General features: G+C 42.0%; 1 protein-coding gene across 8 annotated transcripts in view; it reads left to right on the forward strand.

The window, feature by feature from the left end:
* rbms3 (RNA binding motif, single stranded interacting protein) overlaps window positions 1-21,362 on the forward strand; it is a 296,046-nt gene that overhangs the window by 124,865 nt on the left and 149,819 nt on the right. For all 8 annotated transcript variants that reach the window (XM_039819879.1, XM_039819886.1, XM_039819878.1 and 5 more), the window contains one exon: window positions 10,606-10,763. In XM_039819879.1, the coding sequence (XP_039675813.1) occupies window positions 10,606-10,763 (158 nt within the window). The remainder of the gene's footprint in view (window positions 1-10,605; window positions 10,764-21,362) is intronic.

Genomic DNA, 21,362 nt, shown 5'->3' on the forward strand with positions numbered 1-21,362 from the left:
GAAACACTGCATCTCTAATATCTCAGTGTTCCACCTTTTCTTTGCATACACGAAGCATAGCATGTATAGACATACACCTGCTTGCAGTCGTGTAAAAATACTCTGTGAGTCTGCTATTTGTAAAAGCAATTTGATTATTACTCATTTATGCAAACATTGCGTATTACTTTTAACGTATGGCTGTGGGCACACAGTCAAACGCACACTGAACTCAGTGTCAGGCAGTAACTCATGCACTAGGCTGTTGGGGACCTTTGAGCTTCTTTGCCGCTCCTACACCAATTACAACCTTATTTATGAATTTGAGCACAGGCGACCTTCTGGAAGAGGAGACGTAAATTTGTTTGTCTGGAGAACGGCGTAACAAATGGCATTTTGGGACGGCTCAAGCTTCCCCTCCATCAATCTGTCCCCTCTCTCTCTCTCTCTCTCTCTCTCTCTCTCTCTCTCTCTCTCTCTCTCTCTCTCTCTCTGTCTTCCCTTGGCATTCTCCACACTTCAGCAATAACTCATCAACTGGTCAGCTGGTCAGCCATCTAGTCAGTCATTTAGAAAAGGCAGTCAGCCACCAAGTTGGTCTTCTTGACTGCCAGACAAAGGCCAGTGGACCTAGAACTAAAATGTAGCATATGGTATATCTGAGACTAGACTTAAGATGTATTTCTGAGACAGAGAGTCACAGTTGTGTGTTTGTTATTCAGTCTCTCTCTCGCTTTCTCTCTCCTTTATGCAGCCTATGACAACATTTCAGGGCAGCATGCCAGCTCATGTGCGTGACTGGATTGGTAGACATTTGTCTGAGTGAGAGACAGGTCACGCTGAAAAAGAGCTAGGCCTCGCTCTCTCTTCATCTTCCACAGTCCTCTGTTTGTGCTTACACTTCCTGTGAAAAACATAACTGACTCCTGAAGAATGTTCCCAATTAGAGATGGAGAGATAGAGGGGGGTGGGTGCTGCTCTCTTTCTGATATCCGGTGTTGTTTTACACAGAGATGAAGCTTTAGTGAGGGTCCTCTGGGTCAAGAGCTCTGGTGACGGAGGGCTTTCAGGGCAGCATAATGTTCAAAAACATGAAATGCATTGAAATGCTGGGGCAGGGCTTAGTCGAATGATCAAACAGAATACACATAAAAAAATTATTCACATATGTTGGTTGTCATTTGTCTTCAAAATGAATAAAAAAAAATTAAAAGTTCAGACCACATTTGTGCTGAAACAATAAATCGGATTATTTGATTTAAACAGTTTTGATCATGTTTGCTGAGAGAACATTTGCTGGTTCAACCTTCTCAATTGTGAGGATTTGCTTCTTTTCTTTAGGTTTTGTATCATTGTAAATATATATCTTTGAGGTTTTTTTACTGTTAAACTACAGTGCATAGTTTCTGTTGCCCCCATGAGGAATTCTAAGTAATGACAGCAATACTGTTGGCGCGTCCACATGATCTAGCCTTCTGTGACCACGCACGTGCCCCCACCCCTCCTCCACGCAGTTGATAGTAGCCAAGGAGGACACGGAGGATTAAAAAAACAGGATGGACTCTTCAGAAGAGGTCATTGTCTTCACTCGAGCTTCTGCGGGGGGAAGTCAGCGGACGACACAATCTTCTGAGCATAGCCAGACTGAGAAATGCAGAGAGAGTTGTGTGGAGCTGATAGTCTTAATTAGCTTTGTAGCAACTCATTTGGCAATTGCTTGAATGTAACGGACGTTCATTAATATCTAAAAGTTACGCACTAAAGCTTTTTTTTTTAAATAAGTAATCCGAAGCGACACATTGTGAATTTTTCACTCCTTTCAGAAATGTTATAGACTAAATGATTAATGGGTTAATAAAATAAATTGCATTTGCCACATCTGTCAACTCAATATTGAGGGTTTGGTTAAATTAGTGACCGGGGGACAAATCAGTAACCGATATGCATCAGTGGATGGGTTTTGAGACTGTTGGTGCAATCTCAGTTTCAGTTTGAGACCAAAGTTTAGAACATTCTCTTTCTCTCTTTTTCCACACTCTCTATCATCCTCTCTTGGTTGCTGCTTTGTCTTTAAAAGAGTGTCTCTGTCCTCCCACTTTCTTGCTTCATCCATCCTGCAGTCTCAACTCCCACACCGGCTAGCTTGCAAACACACCTAGCTGGCCATAATGATGACAAATCAGCCCAAATATTTATGTCCATTGAGTTTCACTTTGGCGCTGACCACGGCCCCGCGGCGGTCCCCTCACTCGCAGCCAAACCGTCGTAATCGCTCTCTACAAACACACTTCAGCCCCAGTTATGTCACCTAAACACGGGTTGACCTTTAATGTCCGTAGAGAACCAAGTTGGCCGAGGAGTGGTATAAACATAGAAGCTTGCTGTGTGCTTGTGTCGATTTTTGTTTGGGCCCGCCGACCTGTTCTGTAAATGCGATGTGCGTTGTATCTTCTAGCGGGAAATGTGTTTGTCCCAGGTCCCAATCACTTTGCAGAAACTAAACAAGAATCTGAGGTGATGGAGGACCATACTGAGAGTAACATGTTGAAAATGGATTCTGAAAATATTTGAACAGAAAACCAGAGGCAGTTTGTTACTGCTCGTATTCATAACTGTAAGAGTCAAATGTGCATTTCTTGACTCACAATTCCAAATCAAATATCTTGAAGTATTTATTGCATGGCAATGTAATGCAATTTTAATCAAAGAGAAAGAAAGATTTGAAAAAATACATCAGACGATACAGACATCCAGTATATCCATTTAATATTTTAAATACATCCGCTTAACGTTTATGTTATGTTTATATTCATCAAATGTCATCCCATGATTTATTTCAAGGAAACAACAGTCTAGACTGTGAAATACAAACATTAACCTCCAATATTTCTCTACATCATGCATATCTTTTAGGTATGCATTGTTGCAACTTTTTTCTCCTGATACCAATAACTGATACAGACTACCATTCCATCCCATTTAAAACTGTATCCCTGCTGGAACATTTATTGAAGTTTTTTCAGATAAGGTAACATAAGGCCAGGGATTGCTGTGATTGCCTTGACTGAATGTAACGGATAGTGGAAACATTGGGGTTTATGCTAACATTAATGAAGAAACTGCATTTTGTGTGGATCAATCTCATCATGGTCATTACTCAATGTTCTTCATGAAGTCAGTATGGGTGTCGATATCAGATACCTACATTTCTAATTTGTTTGTTGTTTGCTTCATTGTATATGTTTTAGGTTATGTTTGTAACTCTTAAAAAACAGATACCTTATGGGATTTCAACCAACAATAGAGGTGATGTTTGGGATATTTAAGGTGGTTTCAAGCTTTTAATAAACAATAAGGGGGAACCCAACCTTCAAGGGTTGTAGCAGTCAGTTTCTCCAATTTAACTTTTAGGAATTAATCTTCTGATACAGCACACATTCTGACATCCTATTTGGAGGATCCACATGGTCACAAGAACTAAATGGGTAGTAAACCGTTCACCAGTCCTACAGCTTGTTTAAGAGCTGTCATTGTCAATTCATAATAAGATCATAAAGCATAGAGGCATTATATGATACCTTCCCAATTTACCCACACCTTCTCCTTACAATGCTTCTCTCCTGATAAAAGCCTTACTGAAAAATAGCTCTTTTCTAGGTCATACGCTTGCATTGTTCTTTACACATTTATTTTTAGTCTTCTAAACTGTGGTGATTCGTTCCTAATTATTGATCCTGCGGTACTTCTCTGGATGAAAGTACCAATTAAATTCTTACAAAGAAGTGTAAATAAATGAAACCGCTAAAAAAGCACTATAATTCCAATTCCCTCTGTGTGCTGTATTTCGATGCCAGATTTATAATAGGTAATATCACATTATATCACTTTCTAACATAAATGCACCATTTCCAATTGATTCTTAATTCTTATAGTTAAATGATGCATTTCAGACCCAGTGCTATTCACCCATTATGTCACCCCCTTGCAGCTGAAACAGAAGACAGTGTTTTTAAACAGTGGCGCTTCATAAAGCACGCTTTGTTTACATCCATAGCTCTTGTCCTCTCTGTCAGATAATATGTATGCATCCTCTCTCTCCCCCCTGGGAAAGATATGGCCTCTATTTTAACTCTGAGGCTCTGTATCCAGACACATGGGTCCTGACACGGAAGACAACATCCCGCTCTTATCTGCCCCAAAGTGAAACTGAGAGGGGGGGAAAAGAGGGTGAATAAGAAAAAAGAAAGCAAGTTGGAGGATAAGGCAGTAAGCAATAACAAAGACCAGGAGAGAAACCGGAAGAGAGAAAGAGCCCCATCCTCTGCTTTGAGAGATACTGGAGATGGACCAATCAGCATGTTTAAAATTAGCCCCCTGCGTCATTGTCCACAGCAGTGTTGGCTTACCACTGTCCCAGATCCCAGAGCTTTTGTGTATTTTTTGTTGTTGGAGGAAGCCTAGTGGAAGGCCAGAGAGAATCATACGGGCAAAATGACTCCTGTACTTTAATCTGTTCTTTTCTCTTTTGCACTTTTATCCTATATTTCCTTCTTTTTTTCCCTCCTTCCTCCTCTCAGTTTTGGCTGTTCTCTCATGCCTTCCTCATACCTGTTACTGTATCTTTCTACCCTTTTTCTTTCTCTCATCCCCCTTCTCTCCTGTACTCTCTCCATGCCCCGTGTAAAAAGAGCTCCCAGTCTTCCCTATCAGGATACATTTGCCTGTAGAATCATCAGCGTTCCATTCCCACATGAGTTGTGGATGTTTTGCTATTCACTTGTCTGGCTATGGGTTTACCTCGACAGGCATAGAAAAAGAGAGAAAGAGCGAGGCTTGAAAACAGGAGGCAAAATGAGTACAGGCAACAGCTCTCTTTCGTTTCAGTGTCCCTCCCTCTACTAGCAGCATACATGTTTAAGGCTAAAGGTTTCGAAGCAGCTATCCAGGATGGATGTGGGATTTGTGTTCCTCCCGTGCTTAGAGGCGGATGTGAACAGGCCAACCACAGAGCTAGCTGTTAGTTCTGGCAGTTTGGAAGGGATGCCTCTGGGACCATGCTTGTCTTTAAGAGTATTTGCAGAGACTTTGCCAGCATGAATTAATGGAGGATGAGCTGAGATGCTTTTTTCTTCAATTTAAGGAGACTGCTTGTCATTTTTTCCGGCAGGTTTTCTTGTGTGTTCCTGTCTTGAGTGACTCATTGAACACACAAACACAGGAACACACAGAAGAGAACATAAGCATACACACACAAACATGCACTGGCACACACGTGCACCCTCCTGCATATTGACAGCTGAGCTTGAGTAGTGCTGTCTTGGCTGTGAGGGTTTGGGCTGGGTTGGGTTGGTTTACTGATATTGACAGTGTGGCCTTGTCTGGCCTCTTGCCAGCGTTGAGCTAGCTCTCGCTGGCTGCTCTGGCCTCCTATAAATCAGGGCCAATTACCACGGTGGTGCACAGCCACCTCAACTCCAGTCGCAGCCCTGCCCTACAGAGTGCAGGGAGGCAGGGAGAAAGGCAGGGAAGCCACAGCCCTGCTTTCATTCCAATTAGTGCTACAGCTGCCCTCCTCTCTGTTTGGCAAACATTGTGTACTGTATATATGTTTCCAGACACCTTATCTAAAGATATAGTCAACTTGGAAAAAAGGGAAAACCAACTTCCAGGTGCTATCTGCAGAGATGCCATATCATAAAAATGTATAGAACTGATTTTTCTTTTTTACAGTCCTTCAAACTTTAAATATCTTGCTTAGTTACATCCTGTCATTTTTTGAAGATAAACTGAAGAGGCAAGTGTTTCTTCAAGGGTTGAAGAACCTCTTCTACGTCTAAAGTTATGAGGATATCATCAAGTTTTCTGATGACATAGCTGTGGTGGGCCTGATCACAGACAACAATGAAAAGGCCTACCTGAAAGAAGTTGAGAACCTTACCTTACCCGCTGGTGTCAGGACAAAAACCAACTCATGAATGTAAGCAAGACTAAGGAGATGATAGTGGACTTTGGCAAGAAGCAGGGAAGGAACCATGCCCCCCTTAATATTAACGGGTCCTTAGTGTAGAGGGTGGACAGCTTTCACTACCTTGGTTTCTGCTGTCCACATCACCAAGGGTCTGAACTGGGCATTGCATACTGACTAAGTGGTGAGAAAGTCAAGGCAGAGACTTTTTCACCTCAGATGTCTGAGGAAATTCCGAGTATCCCCTTACATACTGCGCAATTTCTACTCCTGCATCACCAAAGGTGTCCAGTTTGGAAACACCACTGCCTGGTACGGAAACAGGACCACAAGGCCCTGCAGAGAGTGGTTTCTTTGGCTGAACATACAATAGCTAGTGCCCTACTCTGCCTAAAGAATATGTACACCAGATGCTGGAAGGAAAGGGCTAGGAGAATCATTCAAGAACTAGAACCATCCGGGAAACAGCCCTTTCTCCATTTTGAGGTCGGGTAGAAGGTACACCAGGCCAGCACTAAGAGGCTCGGGAGGAGCTTCTACCCTCAGGCCACTAGCCCCCCCCCCACCCAGCCCCAAAATACACGTACATATTTATGTATTATGTTCTGTTTTTGTTGTATAAATTGTAGGAACTGACAGGATTACATTTCAAGGTAATGCAGTATGCATTATAAATATGGTTGCAGTAGCACATGTACACACACACAATGCATAAGGACGGTGAATAAACAGTAGCCTAGATGTAAATAGCAATACACGTAGTAGGTTCAGGTCTACATATTACTGTCAGAGACCGAGAGGGCTAGCTATGATCTGTATAAAGAAATGTGGGTGTGTTAATATACAGTACAGCGCTGTGTGCCCTCAGCCTATGTAATGTACATTAGATTTATCATCCTCTCTTAATTCACTCATAAACATTTGCTGGCATGTCACGGAGGCTGTGAACCCCCCTGTGCGGCTGGCTCTGTAAATTGGGCCTGTGTAAACCATTCTGCCCGTCTAAAATACAGTGCGGCAAATTGAAATCCCCAGCAAGCCTCTGTAGCAGCATGTCACAGCTGGGTAGGGAGGAGGGAGAATGGAGGTTTTTCTCATTTGCCACCTGGAGGTTTTTGAAGTGTCATAACCAGCTATTCTTCCACACTCTCTTCTATTCCTGTCTTTAACTCTCTCTCTCTCTCTCTAGCTTTTTTTCTTTGTCTCTCCCTCTCTTTCCCTCAATCATCCATTCTTTCCCATCTCTTGCTGAAATACCCTTTGTCCATAGCTGTACTCAATCCTCATCATTCTGACACATATGGCCTGTATTTATTATGTATTTGAGAAGCCGATTCTTACCGGCTGACAGGCTGAGGGTAAACGGCAGTCACGGAACCGTCCGGAAAGACAAACAAGCTTGGTTATTAACCTCCAGTGGGGCGACCGGGGGGAAGCCAAGAGAGAATTCGATTTAAAACAAAAAAAAGAGGGAAACCGTTTTGGTGGGAATGAGTGTGAGTGCTTGTGGGTTGAAGCAACAGCCAATGTCTGCTTGCTAATTTCACTCCCAGGCTTGTACAAATTCACAAACTGCCCCCAACGCATGTACATGCATACATTACACATGGAGACACACAAGCATTTGAGAGCCTGCTCTTTTGGCTGTTCTTCTCCTTTTCTGCTTATCAAACTTTTGCTTTCCTCAAGTGTACAAGAGTAGAAAATTCCTTTATACATTTTGCCATGAATAAGAAAAAAGAAAAAAACCCACTCACGCCATCCCACTATACACCCAACAGTCGTCATTTCTCGGAGATCTTCGGGCACCCATTCCATTCTTTATCCCGGGGGATTCTTCCGGCCTTTTTTCTTTCCCCTTGGATAACCTCGCTCTCTGTCTTCTCGTCGCAACACTGTAAGTAATGGGCTGGTTTTGACCCTCCATGCCTCATTGTGTAAGATTTCAGCTTCTGACCTTAAAAAATGAAAGCAAATCAATAGGGCGGGACACATGAATTCCAAAGCCCAGGATGCAAGCCAAGCCTAGAGCCCAGGGACAAGAAGAAGGAGGAGGAGGAAGAAGAGGAGGAGGGCTGTGTGTATTACTGAAGGGCTAAAACAAAGAACGAAAGCCTGAGAAAGAGAGAGAGGCTTTCAATTAACCTTCAGCACTGACAGCAACTATGTGTATTGTCTCCTGTTTGTGCTGGTGAATTTGTATGTGTCGCACAGTATGTTAAGTACTCTGTGTGTAATTTAAGCAACAGTGGACTAGGGGAAAATACAACAGAGGAGAGGGGGACGTAAGGTGAAAGCCTCAAAGTCGAGGCTTGAACTGCAGCTGTGCACATTCCAGTGACTTTGAGTGGGAGAAAATAACTCCCATGGAGCACTCAAGAGATTAAGATTCTTCTATACTACTGCCACTGCATAAAAAAAAGTAAGTGACTAGAGACTAGTTCTGCTTTTTTTTTTTTTATTCTAGCCTGTGCAACCAAGGCTACCAAAGCAGTGTGAGGCACAATCTGCTGGGGGCAGAGGGGTGTGTGTGTGTGTGTGTGTGGCGATCATAGACCTGACACTCGGGCTTGAGTCAGACTTAAGTCACAAAAATGGCAACTTTAGACTTGAACTGCTGTGGGATGTAACTTACATGAGTAAAGATTTGACAACAACCACATTGAGCTGTCACATTCAACTTTTCTTTATTAGAAAGCAAGAGCGGAAAGAGGACAGTAAACGAGGGACAAAGAGATGCAGCAAAAGCTGATTTGAACCGCGTTGTGGTTGATGGTTGACATTTTAACTCTGAAGCCACAGGGCGGTGCTTAACTCTCAACTTAACAGAACAATAAAAATAAATAATAAAATGGACCTGCCCTACAGTCTGATACTTGACTCGAGTTCTGTCTTCGAATTACTTGAAAGTTCAGCTGAAGTTGCCCGAAAGGATTTATAACAGCTCTGCTGGTGCGCTGTACATGGCTGTTTTGGCTTTTGTGTAAAAAAGGTTATTCTGTGTCATCACGTGGCATGGTGCATGCGTGTGTGTGTGTTCACAAACATAGGCGTGTGTACAGTATGTGTGCGTCCAGCACAGCGAGCGGCTGCCCATCAGTTCCACTTAGCTCAGCATGGTAATTGGCCGTCCATTGATGGACGTGGCTCCCTCTTCACGCTCCAGGGACCCCAGCTCTTTGTCTGAGGAGTGGGAGGCAACACGCTGGCATGGCACACACGCTTAAAATAGCGCATCAAATCAGCCATGCTTCGGCAGCCGCTTCTAACGTGTGGGGCGGATTGGAGGTCTAATGGTGTGTGTGTATGTGTTTAACTCTGTGTGTGTGTGTGTGTGTGTGTGTGTGTGTGTGTGTGTGTGTGTGTGTGTGTGTGTGTGTGTGCGTGTGTGTGTGTGTGTGCGTGCGTGTGTGTGTGTGTGTCTACCGCATGGTATGGGGGTCTTTGGGTTCTCACTGGGGAGTATAAAGGGTTAAGTAAGTTAACTTGAGCTGGTGGTGGTATTTAGTCATGCCCCCCTCTTTTTCCTTTCCCTGTTTCATCCATCACTCACTCACTTTATTGCAGTGTGCATCATCTCTTTCTGTCTTCCCTTCTCGCTCACTCCCTTCTAGTGTTTCTATCTTTCTCTTTCCGCTCATGCCCACAGGGCCCTGCTTCCCTCTTCCTGTCACTATGTGCAGTGTCCCTGCAATAGAGATATAAATGGGCTGTGAGCAGGGGGCCCTGACTCCTACACCATAAATCTATACTAACAGCACAACAGGCACATGCAGAGAGCAGGGGAGGGGAGAGAGAGAAAAAAAGAAAAGGAGGGAATCACATATCTAAAACCTTTTAGATACATATATATAATTTTGTAAGATGGAGATTCTACTGAAAATAGATAGATAGCACATATTGAGATTTTTATGAAATAGGCTGGAGATTAGACTGGATTACTGTGTCAAGATATCACACCCTTTGAGGTGTAAATTGTTTTACAGTGTAATGGAATTGGTGTTGAGCATATACATAGTAAGCAGGTTACAGTCATTTAAAACTGTGTGAAAGCTGCTGGAAGCCTTATGACCCCTAATTTCAGAGAGTCTCCTGGGTGAAATATTTACTTAAAATAAAAATGAAGAAATGTTTGCACTCCAGTCCCATGTTTAGAAAAAAGACCCACACACTGACAAAGAACTTCAAATGGAATTCATTGCACTATACTGTACAAAGGTGACAAAAAGTGGAGAAAGTGAATTAAAAGTTTATAGATACAGAATGTCACATCTATAGAGCTTTTTGTCATTGTGTAGACCTTTTTTCCTAACATGAGAATGTTTTCCTCGCAATGTATTCCTATTATTTGAGGCTGAGGTTAGATGTTTGTTTTCTTGAAATTTTACTCATTAATATCTGCTGTCGGGTTGAATGTTTTCATCTCTTTTAGCGACCCTGATATCATCTCCTCTCAGCCTTGCAGCCGCCCTAAATTGTCTGCTCTCATAATTGCAATGACATTGAACTGGTAGTGCCTGCTGTTTCTTCAAAAGATATTATCTTTTTTCCCACTTTCCTCTGCTGTCTCAGATTTTTTTTAATTTTTTCTCACACCACACCTCTCATTGTTTTTTTTTTTAGCTCTTTGTGTAAAATCTTTTCACTTCTCTTTTCCACAGCAGCCCTATGCTCCACCCCCTCATCCCATGGCTCCTCCCAGCCCTAGCACCAACAGCTGCAGCCAGGGAGGGGCAGAGCAGCTGAGTAAGACCAACCTGTATATCCGAGGCCTGCCACCTGGGACCACCGACCAGGACCTCATCAAACTCTGCCAACCGTGAGTTCCACTGTCACATTTGTCAATGCCACTATGGGGTGTAATTGGCCATGATTTGTGTCTCATGTCTGTATGTATATCTACAGTATGTAATACTTTAGTAGTACAGTGTATATGCTCTTATACATTTGTTACTGTTGCCTACTTTTATCTTATCCACGTTAATTTATTTAATGTGGAAACGTGTATATATACCATGTTAATGTAAACTTTTAGAAACTAATTATTTTGTCATTTCCATTTCCTCTGTTGGAAAGTTAATATTATATATAATCATTATAGATGAGAAGTTAATATAAAGTGGTGCTAATTTAAACTGCCATCTCTAAAAGTATTTAATGTAAACAATATCTCAAGTTTAAAATGATGAAGATGTGTCACATTTGACTTGAAAACTTGCTGCTTGTCTCGCAGTCCAAATATATCGAATGGGGAGGTTACCCTGACAGGATCACATTTCAGTAACTAACTGAATGAAAAGCTGACAGACTGGAGAAACAAGAACCATTTTGTGTTTAGGATACATACTTAGACAAGATGAAAAGCCAATTTGTGTCTAGAGCGTTTTACAGTAGGCTCATGGCCAGCCAAGACAAATGTCAATCAATACTGGTCCACCTGGCCACCAGTCATAGTCAGCTCGCCAGCCTAAAAACTTGTTTATCACTCTCTCTGAGTGTAACTAGATCAAACAACTCTACCTTTCTTCTTTTGAAACAAAAGATTATTTAATAGCTCTCAGAAATGTTCATGCATCTGTGGATATTTGCAACACAATGTTGTAAAATAGTTAAGGTAACCAACATAATCAAAATAAAAAAGTAAAGTAAAACAATAGTTCACCTCTGAGAAGAACATTGACGGCATGAAAAAATGTACATGTACAATGCCTCGCACAGCCCATTAAAACTGCTACAAACTGAGTGATTTTAGGGACACACACAAAGGTACTCATAAAGTTCTGCCAAATGTTCTTGATAGAGAAAACACACACACACACACACACACACACCTGCCTGCACACAGCTCAATAAGGCCTAATAAAGCTTAGATTGGACCACCTCCCCGAGGAATCACAGACCAAGACCTCATCAAGCTGTAGCACACAGTCACAGGGCCTCTTTTTCTGTCTCTCACACACACACACACACACACACACACACACACACACACACACACACACACACACACACACACACACACACACACACACACAAGCAGCTTTGTTCGGCTCCATTAGGCCCTTTCACTTCTAAAATGTTAAAACAGGGGGTCAAGATCATTAATGGAGACAAGGCCAGTAGTTTGTGAAATACAGGCCATGAGCGAGTCTGTCTGGTTGCATAACCTTTTCTTGGCCAAATTTCCAGAAATGTCCTGGTCAAACGCAGCCAATTATTCAATAATACTTTGGAGACGGGAACATGCTGTCCAGTATATTTGGTAATGCTCCCGGTAGCCGTGTCATAAGTGATGCATTTATTCTTGATACTGACCCATCAAAATTCCATTAGCCTGAGAGGGAACCCGATAAAATTTAGAAAAGCACTCAGCATTTTGACATTGCGTATCTCTCGCTTAGCTCTTGCATTCACCCAGTTATACAGAGTTGGACAGTTTCAATTTCATTTCTAATTCCATATGATCTTGAATATTTTGAGCATAACTATTTGGAAGGGCAAACCATGTCGGAGCTCATGTAAAATACTCCGGTAGTGTGCATGTTTGTGACTCCAGATTTTCATTTTAGTACACAGCTTTTCTCCTGTGTTATGGAAAGCCAGTGACTGTCTGTTATTGCTTGGATCTGCCTTGCTGTCCTCTAGTGGCTGTCCTCTTGTTCAACTGTTTCAACGACTCCCTTCTCCTCTCTCTCTCTTCTTATATCTCCCGTCCTTCCCTCTGTGTGTATCGCCTGCCTAAGAGCCCCCAAGGTTGCCCGAGGTGTGCTGTGCCAGTGAAAATCCAATGCCACTGAAACTTTAATTAGCCAGGCAGTGTTTCAGTGGCAGGCGGGTGGCAGCATTCTAGAAAAGGTCATGCAACTGTTCTGCAGTCTGCAGCACCATGGGTCCCCCTCAGGTTTTTTTCCAAATGCCCCGTCCTCCTCCAGCATCCAGCGCCTCCCCTCCTGGCCCTCGGCCCCTTCAGCTCTTCCTGATGGGGCCGAGGGCCTGGGTTTATTGTGTCGCACACATTGAAAAGCAGCTCTTGCCGCCCTGGTTCGCCACTATCTCAAAAGCAAACATGCTGCCGCCAAACTGACAAATTCTTGACAACAAGCCATATCGTAGCTGCTGATTGGAGGCTGTTGCACACCGCCTGAGAGAAGCCAACAAAAATAAGTGCTCTCTACTGTGGTTGTAACCCCGTCCTTGTGAACTGTAATGTTTCATTGCCAAAATCCTGTCACATTTTCATTAACCCTCATCAAGGCCTCCCAAAGTTCGCAATTCTCACTTAAAATACAGAAGTTTGAATTTCTAGATTTAAACAAAGACCATTCTGTTTGCTAGCTGTCTCATTTTGGTCATTGTTAATTCTGTTATTTCATCAATAATGAGTAATTTACTGATAACTGACTTAAAAGATACATATCTACCATTGAAACACTACTGTAAAAATACTTTAAAAAAAAATGCTGTTAACAAATGGTGATGCTGACAGCTACACACACACACACACCAGTAACCAAGCCTTATATTGCAGACACACAAACATGCAGTTAAAACCAACTGAATATGCAAGTATTTGAGTTGCCAAGGCCAATATTTCGTTGTGACCAGCCACCCCCTTCAACTTTCCTGTGGTCACTGGGAGAAAAAGTAAAGACTGAAGAACACCAAAGTTCTCACAGCGGTTGGAGTTACATGCCGAGAGCTGTTGAACGAGTAATTAAATGGATTTGGGTGGGTGCTTAATCTCTGTTTTATTCAGCTGGCTGGATGTTGGGTTCTCCGCAGCCGTCAGCCTGATGTATGGGTGTGGAAGAGAGGCCAAAGGAGTGGAGTGGGGATTTGTTGGCTAAACACCCAGAAAGCGAGAGGCCTTCCCACTTGCCTGGATGGGTGGATGGATGGATGGATGGATAGAACAGCCGTTATTGGGAGAAAGATTCCTTGGCCTAACCAGCCAGGTTGAGGCACTGGGCCAACCCTAAGCCCAACACCAACCCCATCCAGCCCAAAGATCAGTGCAGCCAGCACATCCAACCGAGCCAACACTGCCCCCAATCACTTTATGGCAAAGCAGGCTTTATAACCCAATTCACCAGTCAGCTATTAGGCAGCAGCACCCACATTTGTTCTTGTTTGCAATCCACCACCCAGGAGAGGCACAGAGAGGATGGAAGCAGGTTGTTGGATGAGAGGTTTAAAGGAAGAACGAGAGAGATTTTGTTTTTTTTTTCCCTTTAAGAGGGCCCACACCTGGAATAACAGGGACAAAGCAGTTCACATTTTCTCTGCCAGCAGGCTGAATCCATAACTCAAACTGCCAAGAAAGCAAAGGACCCTAGAGGTCCTCCTCTTCCTCCTCTTCAACTCTACCTCCTTCTCATCTGCTTTATCCTTCCTTCTCCTTCTGGTTCTCCTCACCCAATTTCAGTCATGGTCGAGCCACAGCTGCGCCCCTCAGTCACACTGGCTTTCGCTTCCATGCCACGGTCTGATCAAACGAACAGAGTGAGCCAAATCAAGAGTTAATCACCACCAATTGTCCAAATAACCTTTCCCGTGTGTGCTGAGGGAATGGTGGAGGGGGAGGAGGAGAGGAGAGAAGGGAGAGAGCCATAAGGTATGCTAAGTCAAGGAGGTGAGGGGAAGAGCAGGGAGGGGTGACCCTGGGACCACCTGTTTTTATGGAGCAGAGGCCCAGGCACTCAGCAGCGCCACATTATCCCTAATGACTCTCTGAGGTCCAGTGTTGACATTAGCTGCCTAGCTATCAGAGCCAGCCTGTCCCATGGCTCTGTTTCAAAAAGAAGAAAAAAAGATTTATGAGCGAAAACGCTCCAGTCCAGCATCAAAGTCCCAAATTTTCCATCACCCCTTCCACCAGTACAACTGAACTAGAAAAATGCATGAGCAAGAATTATCAGCCCATTTTAGCATATGCCAAACATGTTGGGATTTCCGTATGTATGTAGGCTAAAAATATCAAGATAAAATAACATGCAGTGTTTATCAAACTAACCACCAACATCAATTGAGGTTGACTGTTTTAACATTACACATAGTAGTATTCTGTTTTTGACAAGTTTCACTCAGTACATATTTTGGTCAGAGTTCCTAAAAAGAGCAGTTAAGCGAAGTAATGTTGAGTAATTCACCTAGACGTCCTGCACCATACCTGGAGCCAACATCGACCCCAGAAGCTTTTTCACCTGGGTCTAACATTGGGAGGTTAGCGTAGAGTAGCGTTATCAGCTGAATAGCTTAGCGCAGGGGCTAATGGACCCACGTTTGTATCTCGTAAGTTACCCCACTAATAATGCCCGAAATGATACCAAACGTCTACATGTAGTACAAATAGGTTATGCTCTCATAAAACGATGGATTGGAAAGTTTGTAAGTACACCAGAAGTTTATGTAAATAACACTTGCCTGCTGGCTTCTGCTCTCTGCTGCTGCTACCTGCTGTAAGACGAGTGCTTAGGGCCGTCTACAAATTACAACACCGAAAAGAGATGCAACAAAAATATTTTTTAATTTAACTTTTTTTTTAAAGTGCTGTAGTATAACTAGCAGGAGACAAGTAATAATTGAGGTAAGTTTGGAGACATTACCTTATTTAATCATTAAATTAATAAATATTTTTGTTGTATCTCTTTTCGGTGTAGTAATTTATAGACGGCCCTAAGCACTCGTCTAACTGCAGGTAGCAGCAGCAGCAGCAGCAGCAGCAAGAGAGAGCTGAAGAGAGCAGGCAAGTGTTCATAAACTTCTGGTGTACTTACAAACTTTCCAATCCATCGTTTTATGAGAGCATAACCTATTTGTACTACTTGTAGACGTTTGGTATCATTTTGGGCATTATTAGTGGGGTAACTTACAAGATACAAATGTGGGTCCATTAGCCCCTGCGCTAAGCTATTCAGCTGATAACGCTACTCTAGCTAACTCTAACATTGTTCGACCCAGGTGAAAAAAGCTTCTGGGGGGGGTGTTTGGCTCGAGGTCATGGTGCAAAGGACCCTAGGGTGAATTACTCCAAACCATCATTTTAACACCCCCTGAAATCTTTTTTTTTTTTTTTTTTTTGCTGACCCCCACTGGTTTAACTTCTCACCTTGCTGCAGTGATGAAGAAGTGTACTCTTAGGGTGTGTTGGTACACTGTGACATCACTAGTTAGTGTGGTTACAGCTGAAACATAGCACACCTCTGACCACATCCAGGTGAAACAGAAACTTTAATTCAGAGCACAATCAAACACTGCTTTTCAGCATGGTGTTTAGTTGCTCTTTAATAAGCACATTTTAAAGATCCTTTAAATATGGCTGAGTTCTAATCCAAACAGCATACTGCTTTTTTCTCTCTGAATCCTGGATTTCTCTTTCGCCTAATACAGTATGTCTCTCCACCTATCTTTCTGTAATCCTTGTTCTGCTCCCTTACAACTCTAACACACCCTACTCTCATCCACCATGTTGTCAAGTTGTGCGTCACTCTGGGCATAAAGAGATAGGGGTGCTTCACCTCTGAAAAGTAGCGAGACAGCCACAGGAATGCCCAAAGTAAACTACTCCTACAGCTTCACGCTGAATAGAAGCATCTGCTGTTCCTGGAACCAGAACTCTCCATACCCACTTTTGGATGAGTGAACGCCTTTCTGGCTCTCTCACTGCCCCCCTTACTGTTTCATTCCTACTTTTTCTTTCTCAGTGTTATCCTCTGTTACGCTCTCTGTCCTCTCTCCATGTTTCCTTTCTCCCTCCTCTCTCTCATCTGCTCCCTCACATCTCTTCATTATGTTAATCTCTCCACTTCAGCAGAAGTGACATAGTTAGTTCACTGGCCGGGCCAAACTGACTTAAATGCAATGCCTTTTTTCCTCCCCAAACATCGATTTCAGAGCGAAGAGGCTGATTTGGCCTTAGGCATTTAAAAAAAAAAAAAAGTATCCCCCCATTACTGTAAATATGACATGTAGACAGTTTGCCTATTTAGAGGCTGGCAAGGAATTCTCTTTCACGTTTGCACTGAAGCTGACTCTGCACTGTTCAACAATAATTTTCTTGAACAGCATTTTTTTTGTTATTTTGCTTATCTAGTATGCCTTTCACAAATTCAAACAAAATACACACATTCTTTTAAAACCAGTCAAGTTTCCCAGATACTTGACTGTATTTCCCCTCAGTTTTCCTCCAGTACCTAATACCAAAAACTATAGCAACCAATCCAGTTGTTGCTGTTACATGCTGTTCTGTGCAACAGTGTTCTGTGCCTCCCTCCTCCCAGTGCTTTGCATTTTATCTGACTCCAGCTGTACAGCGGAGGACAGTTTTTAAGCTCCAACAGAAGCGGCAGCAGAGTCTCCGGGATGCAAGACTGATTGACGTGAGGGACAAAACCTGAGATCTCTGGACTTTGACTTTAACTCACTTTCCTTCCCTCCCTCCCTCCCTCCCTTCTCCCGATTTCCCTCTACTGACTGTCCCTTTCATTTGAAGCAGTATCTAGAAAGCAGAAGCAGCACTAGCATAGATGAGATGTGTTTATTTGTGCGTGTCAGACAGCAGTGCATGGCATGAGGGTTTGACAGGTTGAACACAACAAACGGGCTATTCTGCAAGGCTGATTCTGAAGAAGACTTTGAGACTATGTGTGTGTGTGTGTGTGTGTGTGTGTGTGTGTGTGTGTGTGTGTGTGTGTGGGGTCACTTAATGTTTCTCTTGTCTTTTCTTGATGTACACTCTCAGTTGACACACACACACACTACCAGTCTGTAGTTAACTTTTTCCAGGCTCAGTCTGTGTGCATCGTGTCTCTGTGGTGAACATCTTTGCTGCCTCAACTGTCCTATCCTCTCAACTTCTCTAACTGTATATCATATTACAAAACAAATCCTATATTCTTTTGCCTGAGCTTACAAAAGAAAATACCACTCCTCATCTTTAAAATCATTTATTTTAAGGGAATTTTAAGTATAAGAGTTACAATATTAAACAAAAACAGAAGACAAATAAATAAACAGAGAAACAACAAGAATAAAAAAACCCATTAAAGATGGATGTCATTTCCTGTCACACCGATTCTGGTTTGACGAAGACATCCTCAGTCTGCTCGGTAGAGTCCAGCTGGGTGGCAGGGTCAAGCGAACAGGGCACAAAAACCCCCATCTTCTCCAGGGCCGAGCACTTAGAACCCCTGAAGGTGACAATGAGATAGAGATGTTAATAATAATAATAGAATAGCTTGATGGTTTGGTGAATGTGTGAGAGTCAGATGGTGAAGATTGACACCACTCTCATATTTGTCTGTCAAATATAAAGCTATAACCAGGAGCGGCTTAGCTTAGTTTAGCATAAAGACTGGAAACGGGGAGAAACAGCTAGCTGCCCAAAGTTAAAACTGATCTGCCTACCAGCACCTCTAAAGCTTACTGATTAACAATTGTTGTTCTTATCTTGTCTGTTTAATCCGTACACAAACTAAAGCGTGAAAACGACAAGCTGCAGTAACAGGGAGGGACTTTTTCTTGGCTGAGAGCATGAGAGTCTTGCTATCGTTACTGTGATATTACCAGGCAACTCAGAAGTATCTCCTCTCAGTCAAGGAAAAAGTCTAATACATAACCCCCCTGCAACATGTCACTTCAGATATTGTACTTCAAATGAAACTGTTGTTTTTTGTTAGCACTCCATGCTAATCCATATCTAATCCAACCCAGTCTAAAGTTGTTCATCTCTGAAGGTGGTCGTCTTTCATGCATGCAGATCAGTAAAATTGCCTTTATGTAAAAAAAAAAACAAATATACCATGGGTTGCAGTAGATGTGTTGGCATTTCATCACAGTGCTCCATTTGAAAACAGTTGGACCGCCTTTGAGAGCACTCAAAGTAAATTTTTTGTCTGTGCCACTGCTGGCTTTAAACCAGAGTTTCAGCATTGGCATGCTCTCATGTTATTTTGACCTGTGTTCACACTTTGGTTGATGACTGACTACTGTGAAGTCAGTTCTGGAGTCTCCAGTGTGTTGGTATTGCTTATTTGTGGAATTTTGGATACTTTTATTTTTCTTTTGGCCTTCTCTCAAACTCGCCTAAGCAAAAACAGTTTCACCAAAATTTGTTATACTTTATTTTTAGACTTGCAGAAATATTTTTTCTTCCTTATTAAACTCTTCCGGGTCGCCGATCACGCCAGCGTGATCAAATCACATGACCAGTGTAAGACGTCGAAGCATAAAAACGTTGAGCGCTGCCGTCCACTTCTGTCGAAAGTGCTGGCTTGAAACTCCATTCTAGTTTTGTTTTATGTTGATATACCAAGTAAAAACAGAGAGAGGATCATTTCAACTTGATATAAAAATTATTTTAAAAAAGCCTATGGCTACACCGACTTTTTTTGTAAATAGTATTTTTATTTAGCTTGATTATATCTGAACTTGACCTTTTATATGTTGACATTTGCAACTTAAAAATTAAGTTGCAAATGTTAAGTTAAAAAAAAATTTAATAGTAAAAAAAGCTATAATTTTTCTAATCAGATTTTGTGTTTTTTGTGTGTTTTTGAGTCCAGTATGTTGATACAGCACGTCAAAGTCAAAAACTAATTTGCAGGTCATATAAGTGATGTTGTGCTGAAAAAAAAGATACCAAACATTGTTATGGTGAACATTTGTTTTTGTCGTATATAAAGGCAAAATAAAAAATTTATAAAAAAGTACTCAGAAACGGCCAAAATAGCCCAAGACTCCTAAGGGTTGAAGCCAATATATTCTATACCTGATCTATGTAGAGATGTGTAGTAAGTGAATGCCATTAATTTTGAAGTGTTTATTTTTGGCAACATTTTGAGTTTTGTATCAATTTAATAATAAAAAAGAATGGGAATAATTTGATTATTCATGAGAAAGTTACACAGCAAGACATACATTTTAATAAATTCAAAGGAATTCACAGACCAGATATAGCAGAGGGATTCTCATCCACAGTGACACTGACCAAACTGTGGGAACAAATTACCAGATGGAGGCTGTCTGAATTTAAAAACTTTGTTTTATTGAAAATCTCTTAATGCCAACATACATTGTTTTAAATTTAACTCTCCAACTCTGAACACATGCTAAAACTTTTAAATCACCTTCTTTTCCTTTTATAAATTGCCTGTCTGGAGCTCTGTGGCCGTGTTGCTGCTTGCAGCTATAATCTATTCCTATTATGTATGGAGGTGCGAGAGTTTGAATGGTTCTAATCAACTTGTCATCCATTTCACACTTGCCAGGTAAAATGAATGTTCATGGAAAGAAATCACATCAGTAGGGAAATAAGGAAACATTTAAATCAGAATAGATGATGACAACTAATGACCACAGAGAGAGACCACGGCCAAGTTCAACAGGCGGGTGCGATGACACACTGGCCAAAGTACTGCACTCACTCAAACCTGGAGGAAATGAATGGACTTTAGGCTGCATGTTGATCAGATGTTTTAGTCTACCAGATAATATATGATGCCCAAATATACTAGATGTTCTGCGGTGAGATGTGTTTTTGTCCCATTAATGTAGCATTTGTTGAAGTAGAAGAAATATGAATAGAGAGAGGGACCACTTAAGACCGGGTTACTTTTCCGTTCCAAATGCTTCCCACACACTTAGAGACGTCAAAGGTTTAAAAGTAAACATTTGGGAGTTTACCGCAAACCCGCCAACAAAACACTGGGGAATCCCAGCACCTAAAAAAACATAATGAAATGTTGCCAAATAAAAGATAGAGGGGCTAAAGCCAAAAAATAAGCTTTTTGATTTATTGCTGCGCTTGCTTGCCAAACAATGTTTTGATATTTATACTGTTAATGCTTTTATAATTAAGACACCATTATTCTTTAACAAAATGAATACTTTACCATTCATCAAAGGTTATACATTATTATATAAAAAAAAATGTATAAATCTTTGCAATTAAAAAATACTTCTAGTAGTTTGATTAACCAAGCCGGACAGCCTATAGCTTCGATCCAACAAACTCAAGTTTTGTTCATGAGACAGGGATCGACGTTGGACTCACTTTGCTAAAACGTGTCATAGTTTACATTACATGTCATTTAGCTGATGCTTTTTATCCAAAGTGACTTACAATTGCTATATATGTCAGAGGCTGTATGCCTCTGGGGCAACTAGGGGTTAAGTGTCTTGCTCAGGGACACATTGGTTGATGTATCGCAGTGGGAATCGAACCCAGGTCTCCCTACGTGTCATATCCACTGCGCCATCACCCCAACACCCAAAGTTTCACACAGTTCCATGCTGGGATAAAGATGAAGGCCATTACTACCAACCTGTCAGCTCAGAGGTCTTGAAATGATATCAACTCAGAGTTGGTGGACAGAACAGCTGCTGCTCTGTTCTCTGCCAGGTGTCCATCAGGATAGTT

This window comes from Perca fluviatilis, chromosome 13 (assembly GCF_010015445.1).
Source record: "Perca fluviatilis chromosome 13, GENO_Pfluv_1.0, whole genome shotgun sequence".
Lineage (NCBI taxonomy): Eukaryota > Metazoa > Chordata > Actinopteri > Perciformes > Percidae > Perca > Perca fluviatilis.